Source organism: Physeter macrocephalus, chromosome 6 (genome assembly GCF_002837175.3).
Source record: "Physeter macrocephalus isolate SW-GA chromosome 6, ASM283717v5, whole genome shotgun sequence".
Classification (NCBI taxonomy): Eukaryota; Metazoa; Chordata; class Mammalia; order Artiodactyla; family Physeteridae; genus Physeter; species Physeter macrocephalus.
The window spans coordinates 45,556,366-45,568,630 of NC_041219.1; the positions used below are offsets into that span (position 1 = coordinate 45,556,366).

General features: G+C 38.6%; 1 protein-coding gene across 1 annotated transcript in view; it reads left to right on the forward strand.

Annotated features, from left to right (window-relative positions):
* The window catches only part of XPNPEP3 (X-prolyl aminopeptidase 3), a 61,331-nt gene that overhangs the window by 25,882 nt on the left and 23,184 nt on the right, over positions 1-12,265 (forward strand). The window contains exon 4 of the mRNA XM_007099922.3: positions 327-529. Coding sequence (XP_007099984.1) covers positions 327-529 — 203 coding nt within the window. The remainder of the gene's footprint in view (positions 1-326; positions 530-12,265) is intronic.

Genomic DNA, 12,265 nt, shown 5'->3' on the forward strand with positions numbered 1-12,265 from the left:
GAACAATTGTCATAATTGTTCTTTAACAGTTAATAAATAATAAAATCAAAGCTTGAGTAAAGCTTTAGTCTCATCTATCATCTTTATTCAAAACACTGAAGTTTGAGGGCAGAAAAAGCTGTGTGTTCAGTCTCAGAATATCTTGCTATTTTCAGGGAATGGCCTTTCCAATGATTTACGATCCAATCCTTCAATTACTTCGGTCCTGAGAGTTTGTGTTCAACCCTTTAGAGTTCTATACTACATATTTTATAGTTTTGACTCTTGTTCAAGTCATTATGACAGTGGTATTTCTTGTTGCTGTTTTATTTTAAATCTGTTTTAAGCTGAGACACATACACTGTGGTATGACTGGATGAGGCCCCCTCACATTCAGCTCCACTGTGACTACATGCAGCAGTTGGCAGAGGTCAAAGCCAGGAGCAAGAACAAGGTTCGGGCTGTGCAGCAGCTGGTACAGCATCTCAGGCTGATCAAATCTCCTGCAGAAATTGAACGAATGCACATTGCTGGGAAGCTGACATCACAGGTATGGCTCCTACTGAAAAAGTTCTTTCCAAATAAAAAATCTCAGCTCTTAGGGTTCAGTGGGCACCTTGAGGTTGTGTACCCAATGTAATAATCTCATGGCACACGGACATTTAGCTTCTGCTTCGATGTTTACTGAATGTGTCTAGAGACTTGCTCAGTACCTTGCAAGGCATATCAAATATCCCTCTTGTATCTCTTACCCATGATCTTAGTTGTTTCTCCTTGCAACAACATAAATTAATTCATTTTATTTCCTTTCTTTACCATATCTACAAAAATAGCAGCAGTTAGAGTTTGTTAAAGAAGATTCGTAGGACCTAAAATGACAGTGCTTACAAATCTGCAGTTTATTACAGGAGAAGGGTACGGTATAGCAACAGCATTAATTTAAGAATACTTGTCACACCCAATGGCTGTCTCACAGCCAGGTCCAGAGAAGCTGGGTGCAGACTCCTATTGTCCTCACTCAGTAAGGACCGGGCAAGGTGCATTTTCTCTGTGGCTCAGGAACCACAGATGCATGTATAGAACACCTGGGAACCAGGGAGCCCCAGATAGAATCTCAGCTAGGGAGTTTTGGGTTTTGGTCTCATTGGCATATTCCTGCTAGGTAACAGAGCTCTGACAGAGACCAAGTATAAACCTTTAATCTCACTGTTATCAATACTGACAGGCTGACACAAACTGTACTGACCTGAAATTTCTTGCAATACTTTGTTTTTATTGTGGTGAAATATATATATATATATATAAAATAAAATTCACCATTTTAGCCATTTTAAGTGTACAGTTTGGTGTCATTAAATACTTTCACATTGTTGTACCATCACCATGACTGTACATCTCAAGAACTTTTTCGTGGTTTCATGCTGAAACTCTGTGCCCAGTAGGGAGTAACTCCTCATTCCCCCTTCTTGTAGCCCCTAGTAACCACCGTTCTACTTTCTGTCTCTATGAATTTGACTACTCTAGGCAACTCATATAAGTGTAGTCATACAATATTTGTCCTTTTGTTTCTAACTATTTCACTTATCATAATGTCTTCAGGATTCATCCATGTTGTAGCATATATTAGAATTGCCTTTTAAGACTAAATAATATTCCATTGTATGTATATACAGTGTTCTGTTATCCATTCATCCATTGATGGTCATTTGGGTTGTTTGCATCTTTAGGCTGTTATGAATAATTCTACTCTGAACGTTGCAGTAAAAATATCTGGTTAAGACCTGACTTTCATTTATTTTGAATATATACCCAGAAGTGGAATTGCTGGATCAAATGTTAATTCTTTGTTTAATTTTTTGAGGAACCACCATACTGTGTTCAGCAATTCATAAGGGTTCTAATTTCTCCATATCTATGACATTCTGGGTTTTTTTTTTTTTTAATAATAGCAATCCTAATGGGTATGAAGGGGTATCTGTGTTTTTTTAATACAATTTTTAAAGGTTATACTCCATTTACAGTTATTACAAAATATTAGCTATATTCCTACAATACATCCTTGTAGACTGTCTTACACCCAGTAGTTTGTACCCCCTACTCCCTGATCCCTATATTGCCCCCTTCCCTCCCTCTCCCCACTAGTAACCACTAGTTTGTTCTCTGTATCTATGAATCTGCTTCTTTTTTGTTATATTCACTAATTTGCTGTATTTATTAGATTCCACATATAAGTGATATCATACAGTATTTGTCTTTGTCTGACTTATTTCAATTAGCATAATTAATGCCTTCCATCCCTGTTGCTGCAAATGGCAGAATTATTTCTTTTTTATGGCTGAGCTGATTGTGGTTTTGATTTGCAGTTCCCTAATGGTTAGTGATATTGAGCATCTTTTCATTTGCTTCATTGCCCTCACAACACTTTTAATCAGTATGTTTCATGCCATGCCTTGACCAAAGTAGTGCCATGCAGAAATGTAGCAAAACAGCTCAAGCTAATTCTAGGAATTAACAGTTCACACCCCCCGACCCATTGTCAAGGCTTTTTCTAATAAAATAAATCCTTAGTTTGATAACAGTTACTTGCCTTACAATGTCATACAATGAGATAGACAAAGTGCACATGCTGAATCCATTTACAATATCTACAAAATATGGTGTTGGTATAGATTTAAACAGACAGCTGAACCTTCCACTTATACTTTCTCCTGTTTTTGTGCTAACCGTACAATTCTTTTTTCTTTTTTCTTTTTTTTTTGCGGTACGCGGGCCTCTCACTGTTGTGGCCTCTCCCGTTGCGGAGCACAGGCTCCAGACACGCAGGCCCAGCGGCCATGGCTCACAGGCCCAGCCGCTCCGCGGCATGTGGGATCTTCCCGGACCGGGGCACGAACCCGTGTCCCCTGCAAAGGCAGGCGGACTCTCAACCACTGCACCACCAGGGAAGCCCCATACAATTCTTTTGCTTCTCAGATCTATAGCTATCTGTTCTTTTTGGCATATATTGTCTGAATTATTAAGAATCATAATCTTTCATTAATCAGCTGTAAGTATTCATCAGACCAGTTCTGCTGCATAGGGAATAAGATCCTGAGAAGGCTTTAACTCAATCTCCCAATATATTAGATCACTATTAGTATCTACAGTGTTAATTTTACTTATGACTCCATATTATACCTTATAACAATACCATTGTAGCTACAGTATAAATCAGACAAAATAGTGGTGTTATCAATTTGTCCCTCCCAACCCAATCTACCTTTTCCCATATACCATGTATTATTCCTCATAGGAGTATAAATCAGAGACCATATCTGTTTTTTCAGGATTCAGAACATCTCGAGTACATAGCCAGATTTCTTCTCTCAGGTTACATGGTTTGACAGATACTGGTGCCAGTGAGAAGAGTCCTGCAACAGAACCCATTTATCTACCACAGGAAGCACTATAATATTTAAGGTTTGTCCAGTACTCACAAACTACACTATAGGGAAAGAATGGTTAGCCATCATTTGGGGTGCTGAAGCTGGTAAAGAGCACCTCAACAGGTTGCATCTTCTAGTTAATATTTTCCATAGACTACAGGGCCCATAAGTCTCCCACAAATGCATACCCTGGATTTCTGCTATGGGAATTCCTGGCCACAGGGCTTGGGATGCCTTAGACTCCATTTGAATTAAGGTATCTATTAACCTAGCTTATATTAACACTTAAGCTTGTTCCCTTCTCATTGCCGGGTTGATTTGGGCATGTTGTCTTAGTGTATGCTGTAATTAAAAGATTCATTTTGTGAGCACTGTGTTATTACTTCAAGTATCTTGCCACTTTTGTCTTTACTCCTGGAATAGGATGCCTTTAAGGCACCCTATTCATGTTAGTAGGTCTTTTTCATTTGTAGGTCTTTCCTCATTAAAAACAAATCTGCCTGGCCAGTTACTCATAGCCCAGCTCCTAATTCCTCTAAGGCTCTCATTTCGAGTGGGCCAACACCAGACATGTTGCCATTGAGTACTAACTGCTTTAGTATAATTAGGAAATAAATTTGGTACCCCGAAAATGGTAATTCCTCCAGGCCTAGATCATATGAGTAGACTTTGGTCTACTCCTAAACAGACTTTGATTTGAGTTTTCCGTAGCGCTTCCCGTAACCAACCACAACAAATTCCCAAATTCTCAGGAATGTAGGCCCACTAAGTTTTAACTTTTTCTTTGTCAGTGATCCAAGTGTCCCAAATGTCCCTCCTCCTCTTCATGCCTATTCACCCACAAGAAAAGGGCAAATAGCTATTTTTACACATAATGTTATTATGACAGATGGGACATGTAGTAGATGCCATTCTACTATCACATTGTGGTACCTTTTTTTAACCATCATCACAATTAATGGCTATATAATGTCCATTTAGATTATTATTAATCAGTGTTTTTCAGGTTCAGCCTGTTAAATATGCCCACAGGTTTCTTCCCAACACAGGTCCTCTATAATAGATCCATCCTATGAAATGAGAATCAAACGAGCTACATTTGTATTGTTTCACATAGTCAAACACAGAGCTCCCATCTCTTCATCCATTTTGAGGACATATATCACTCTGGGAAGTGTGTTTGTTAGGTTGGCTATTGTCAAGCTCTCTTTTTGGCTCTTCAAAAGAGGAAGAGATTTCATCAGAGCCCTTCACGCAAGGGCTTCTGAGTCAAGGCTAAGAAATATTATTCTCCTGCTTTAAGCATCTCTTGAGGCACCAAAATTGTTAGATTTTCCCTTTTGTGGCACTCATTTATTGGCTCCCTTTCCCTCAGCAACAACCTTACCTTTCCATTTATCATTAATTTTAACCCATACCTTTCCCCCCTAAAGTAGAATTTTCTGGTCCAGCCACAGAGCTAGTCCATTCCCAATTACAAGGGGACAGATTGGATAAATACAGAAAAATGGAACTGTACTGTTCCAAGAAGGAGAATTCTTATTAACAATTTGAGCTTCGGTAGGGGCCAGTGGTCTATGTCATTGTCCAGTGCATCTGCCTGGCCTGAGTTCCTCCATGTCCGCTCATTTCATGGACCTTTGTTGACATTTCAGGAGATCAAATTAGGCCATCAACTAGTTGATTCCAATCACCTTCAAACCCTGGCATAGGGTTTCTTTGGTGAGCATCAACATGGCCTGCTTTGTTTTACCCTCAGAGTTTCCATAGAGATTTATATAGAGTGGTGGCCCACATGTGGGAATCTTATTCAGTTATTTATGGCCGATTGTTAGACCAATTTCAAGTGCATTGGAGTCAGTATTTACCCAAATAGTGAGGCTTTTATTTGTGTCCATTTCTTCTCTCATGGCTAGGAATACAGCATGTAATTCAGCTCAGTGGACCAATTTGTTCTTTGATAAGGATTTTACCTTCTGCTGCACTCAATATCTGCTTTCCATACAGAATTGTCTTTAATTCTGAACTACCATCTCTGAACCAGACCAATTGCCTGGCATCCTTGGGCAGTTGGTCAAAAGGAAGGATCTGAGGAAAAAAGGCTCATAAAGATGATGAGTCTGTCCCATGGATCCCCTGGTAACATACTCCATATAGTGCATTTCCATTTTATGATGGAACTCCTTTGGGCATTGCCCTTGTTGAAATGCTTTCTGGCATGAAATAATACTGTAAACGTATATTGGAAACCATTCTACATGAATGCAAGTTATTGTAGGTTCTCACTGGTGATTGATAATGAGGAAAATGCATTAACCAGATCAATACAGGATACCAGTCTCCTTTAGCTTGTTGTATCAGTTGAATAGTGTGGAGTGTATTGGGGACAGCTGAGTCTGTGTCTATTGTTAGTGACCTGGTTCATTAGCCTTCCTTATTGGCCACTGGGCTAGTACAGTGAATTTATGGACACTAATATACCTGCATATGACATTTCTTTATTCAGGGCAGTACTGCCTTCCAGGTATCCAATAATGTTTCCAGTTTTCTAGTTGAGTTGGCTTAGGTTAATTCTAAAGGCTCCTGTGTTGCATGTCCAGTGAGTACTGGATGAAGGGAAGACCCAAGTTATTCTTTTCTTCATATTACCCAGTAGGGGGAGGATTTTCCATTCAAACATTATATCCATATCAGTTATACATTCAGGTAAGGGAGATACTACAGTATATGCTGTTTTATCATATATTCCAACTTTTAACCAGACCGTAATTTTTTTTTAAGTCTTTATTGAATTTTTTACAGTATCACTTCTGTTTTATGTTTTGGTTTTTTGGCCACGAGCCATGTGGGATCTTAGTTCCCCGACCAGGGGTCGAACCCACACCCCCTGCATTGGAAGGCGAAGTCTTAACCACTGGACCGCCAGGGAAGTCCCCAGACCTTAATTTTTATTCCTTTCACAGTAGCATCCCCTTATCCCCCTGAATTAATTCTGTCATCCCTCAGGGGCTTATTTTCAGCCCTAAGCAGTACTGCACACTGTGCTCCTGTATCCAGTAGACCTAAAACAATTTCTTCTCGACCTCCAGTCATTGACTTACACATTTGTAAAAGGTCTTGGGTCCCCTGCCAGGAATTGGGTCAAGAGACCTTGGCCTTCATATCAATCTTCTTCTTCCATTACCACCTTAATATTGAAATCCAGTATTTTGGTATCTGATGATAGTGGCTCATTGGAATCTTTCTCTTTCTAAAATTCCTCTAAATCAGATTAATTGAGTGTATCTGCCTTGAGATTTTTATATCCTGAGGAGTTTGAGGACAAGCGGTTGCAGGTTCTCCACCTTACTGTAAAATTATCATTGTTTGGCACTCTGTCATTTTCTTCCTTTTCATAACATTTTTAATTAGCCATATAAAAATGAATTGTTGCTCCCTTATTTTCTTTCCATTTGCTACTTTTTATTGTAAAATACACACTACCATTATAACCATTTTAAGTGTACAATTCAGTGGTATTAAGTATATTCACATTGTTTTGCAACCATTACCATTATCTACTTCCAGAACTCTTTAATCATCCCAAACAGAAACTCTGTAACCTTTAAACAATAACTCCCAATTTCCCCTCGCCCCAGCCCCCATAACCTCTAATCTACTATGAATTTGCCTATTCTAAGTAAGAATAGGCAAATATTCTTCTTATAAAAGGAGAATCATGCAATATTTCCCCTTTTCTGTCTGACTTGTTTAATTTAGCAGAACGTCTTCAAGATTTATCTGTGTCATATATATATCAGAACTTCATTTCTTTTTGTGACTGAATAATATTCTATTGTATGTATAGCCTGTATCTATTTTATTTATCCATTTATCTGTTTATGAATACTTGGGTTGTTTCTACCTTTTGCCCATTGTGAATAGTGCTGCTATGAGCATTGATGTACAAGTATCTGTTTGAGTCCTTGCATTAAATTCTCTTGGATATATGCATCAGAGTGGAATTGCTGGATCATATGGTAATTCTATGTTTAACTTTTTGAGGAACCATGTGGTTTCACCATTTTACACTTCTGCCAGCAATATACGAGGGTTCCAATTTCTCTACATCCTCACCAACACTTGTTTTTAGGTTTTTGAGGGTTTTGTTTGTTTGTTTTGGTAATAGCCATCCTAATGGATGTGAAATGTTATCTCATTTTGGTTTTGATTTGCATTTTCCTAGTCACTCATGGTATTGGACATCTTTTTGTGTGCTTATTGGATCTTAGTATATCTTCTTTGGAGAGATGTCTGTTCAGTTCTTTTGCCCTTTTTGTAATTGGGCTGTTTGTCTTTTTGTTTTTGAGTTGTAAGAGTTCTTTACGTAGTATTCTGAATACTATGTAAAATATCAGATATATGGCTTGCAAATATCTTCTCCCAGTCTGTAGGTTGTCTTTTCACTCTCTTGATAATGCCCTTTGACACGCAACAGTTTTTAATTTTTTTAAAAAAATTTATTTATTTATTTATTTTTGGCTGTGTTGGGTCTTCGTTTCTGTGTGAGGGATTTCTCTAGTTGTGGCAAGCGGGGCCACTCTTCATCGCAGTGCACGGGCCTCTCACTATCGCGGCCTCTCTTGTTGCGGAGCACAGGCTCCAGACGTGCAGGCTCAGTAGTTGTGGCTCACGGGCCTAGTTGCTCCGCGGCATGTGGGATCTTCCCAGACCAGGGCTCGAACCCGTGTCCCCTGCATTAGCAGGCAGATTCTCAACCACAGCGCCACCAGGGAAGCCCCAGTTTTTAATTTTGATCAAGTCCAATTTATCTAGTTTTCTTTTTTTGCTTATTTTGTTGTCATATCTAAAAATCCATTGCCAAATTCAAAGCTATAAAGATTCAGACCTATATTTTCTTCTAAGAGTTTTCTTTAGTTTTAGCTCGTAAGGTTAGTTCTTTCATCCATTGTGAGTTAATTTTTGTATGTGTTTCTTAGCAGAAACATAGGGGTGAATCTTCATGACCTTGGATTTAGTAGTGGAGTCCTAGATATGACACCAAAAGCACTAGCAACAACAACAAAATAGATAAATTGGGCTTCATCAAAATTAAAAACTTAAAAAAAAAATAAAACCTTTTGTGCATCGAAGAATATTATCAAGAGAGTGAAAAGGCAACTTTGCAATGGGAGAAAATATTTGCAAATCCTATATCCGATAAAGATCTAGTATCCAGAATATGTAAAGAACTCTTAACAACTCATCAAAAAAAAAGACAAGGGTTCAACTTCATCCCCTTGGTGTCCTCTTTCTTACTGATTTTATTTCTCTTGTAAAGTCCTAAACTCCATATTATCTTTTTATTATCCATATGAGGAAGTTGAGATAAAAATTCTGAAACTACCTGTTTACATCCTCCTGAGATCCAACAGCAAAGCCATATATGAAGCCCCTGCTGGTGAGCATCCTTTATCACAGTGTCTGTTATAAATTTAGTAAGGGGCATTCCATAAGGATGCTCATTTCCTTCATCATACAGCCAGTGCAATACTGCCTACATCTACAGCATTTCTGCAGCTTCAGTAGGCACCAACCATTTATAAGACAAGGGAGAAGCAGGGCAATTGCCCATCTCTGGATATGTATGGTGGACCCCTCCCTTAATGCATTCTAGTAAACTAGGGGTTTCTCTGTAGCTACAGTGAGCCCTAATTACCTTCCACTCAACAGTGTTTAAAGCCAGTACACTGCTCCTTGATCTAAAATTCTTAGGAACCATTTTTAGTTCATCAGGGTGTTGCATGTAAATCTGAAAAATGACTCATTTCCTTCACCAAATAACCCCTTCCGTGATTTTTTTTTGTCCCCCATCAAACAGTTTGCCCTACCTCAATTATCTTAGTTGTAATGTGTGTCACAAGCTTAGCTGGTTCATCAAAAATTACAGTGGCCCAGGTTCCTTTGGTTAGAGCTTTACCTGCCGCTCAAAGTAGGTGAAACTCATCTGAAGAGGATTCTGAACTTTCTCAGATCAATGCTGAAAGCCGCAACCATATCACTGAGTTTTTAACAAGACCACTATCGGTTTGCAGTTCCTTTCTAGTCCATTATTCTAGCTGCTAAAGTTCAGGTTCTGTCATTTTCAGATTCCACTGATTTCAAAGCCAGTGCTACTTTAAACCAGTGGTGGCTTGGCAATCATCCAAGCTCATAGTTTTTCTTTTCACCCTTTTTATCAGAATCATTCTTTTTCTTTCAAAATAATGCCTTTACCATATATTAAGAATAATTCAGATATGCTGGAACAACTGGATATCTACATGCAAAATAATGATCTTGGACCCCTACCTCATACCAGATATAAAAATTAACTCAAAATAAATCAAAGACCTAACCTTAAAAGCTAAAACTATATAAAACTTAACAGGGCTTCCCTGGTGGTGCAGTGGTTGAGAGTCCGCCTCCTGATGCAGGGGACGCGAGTTCGTGCCCCGGTCCGGGAGGATCCCACATGCCGCGGAGCGGCTGGGCCCGTGAGCCATGGCCGCAGAGCCTGTGCTCCGCAACAGGAGAGGCCACAACAGTGAGAGGCCCACGTACCTAAAAAAAAAAAAACTTAACAGAAACATAGGGTGAATCTTTATGACCTTGAATTTGGCAATGGATTTTTAGATATAAAATGAAAATAAGCAACAAAAGAAAAACAGATAAAGTGGACTTGATCAAAATTAAAAACTGTTGTGTGTCAAAGGGCATTATCAAGAGAATAAAAAGACAACTTACAGAGTGGGAGAAAATATTTTCAAGCCATAAATCTGATAATGGTCTGTATTCAGAATACTATGTAAAGAACTCTTGCAACTGAAAAACAAAAACACAAACAGCCCAATTACAAAATGGGCAAAAGAGTTGAATAGACATCTCTCCAAAGAAGATACACAAATGAAAAGATGCTTAATATCATTAGCCACTTAGGAAATGCAAATCAAAATCTAAATGAGATACCACTTCACACCCAATAAGATAGCTTATTAAAAACTAAACGAACAAACAAAATAACAAATGTAGGCGAGGATGTGGAAAAATTGGAACCTTCGCACATTACCAGTGGGAATGTTCAGTCACTGTGGAAAATACTTGGGGGTTCCTGAAAAAATTAAACAATTATCATATGATCTGACAGTTCTTCTCATAGGGATATACCCAAAAGAATTAAAAACAGGTACTCAAACAAATACTTGTACACAAGTGTTCATTGAGACACTATTCAGGATAGCTAGAAGGTGCAAACAACTCACATGTCCATCAATGGATGAATGGAATAACAAAATGTAGTATATATATCAATACATACAGTGGTATACTATTCAGCCATAAAAAGGAATAACATACATTCCACAACACTGATGAACCTTGAAACCATTATCCTAAGTGAAGCAAACCAGACACAAAAGATCACGTGTTGTATGATTCCATTTATATGAAATATCCAGAATATGTAAATCCATAGAGACTAAAAGCAGATTGATACTTGCCAGGGGCTAGGGTGAGGGGGATATGGAACGTAACTGTTTACTAGGTATGGCATTTTCTTTTGGGGTGATGAAAATGTTTTTGAGCTAGATAAAGGTGATGGCTACACAACATTGTGAATATAGTAAATGGCACTGAATTGTTCACTTTTTTTGGTTAATTTTATGTAATGTGAATTTCACCTCAGGTTTAAAAAAGGAATGAATGAATTAGATGCCAACTGTACTAACAATGGCAGTTAAACAGGTCAGTTGTTAAAGAAGACTCAGTGACAGTGCTTACAAGTCTACAGTTAGTACAGAAGAAGGGTACAGTATAGCAACAGCATTAATATAAGAATACTTGTCACACCCAATGACTGTCTCACATCCAGGTCCATAGAAGCTGGGTGCAGACTTCTGTTGTCCTCTCTTAGGACCGGGCATGGTACATTTTCTCCGTGGCTCAGGAACCACAGATGCATGCATAGAACACCTTGGAACCAGGGAGCCCCAGATGGAATCTCAGCTAGGGATTTTTGGGTTTTGGTCACATTAGCATATTCCTGCTATGAAACAGCATAGCCCTTCAGAGGTCCCAGGGAGACCAAGTACAAACTATTAATCTCACTGTTATCAGTACTGACAAGCTGATAACAAAGTGCTTGGAAACTCTTCTCAGCGCTGTTAACCAGCATATTTCAGACTTTGACCAGGACCAGTGCCGAGTGGGAACTTTAGCAAAACAGCTCAGGCTAATTCCAGACCTGCTGGAATTAACCTCACAGCAGAATAGCACACAGACATTTGAAGGCTGCTTTCCTGTGTTCTACCTTAGTCCTTCCAAAGTGAAGACTTGTTTTCCTTAACTATTCCTCATTTGTTATATTTTCCCTTATTTTGGTAACCCTCCTCTGTGCTGTAGTTTGTCAGTGTCCTTCAAGTACAGTGTCCAGTGCTCTTGCCACGGCCAGACCAGCAAAGACTACTTATAGCTAATTATAAATGTGATAAGCATATGTCTTTGTCTTCCTGCAATCACTGATTTTTAAAATAAGGAAGACAAACTAAGACTAGATCTGTGGGATAATGTTAAGGGCTCCAGAGGAGTTGATATCAGTCCAATGATCAGATGTCTTTGAATAAGGTGTAAAATCAGTTTTAAATCTACCTAGGAGTATTCTGACCCACACTTCTGTCACTTGTCCACACATAGTTATCCTGAGAGACTATTTTAAGTATTGTCCTAAAATTTAGAAGTATTAAGTCTGTGGTATTCCCTTTATCTACAAATTCAGTAATGACAACAGACAGGGAGATGGAATTTGGCCTTATTTTTCTTTTTTTTAAGAAATCCAAAGAGGATTT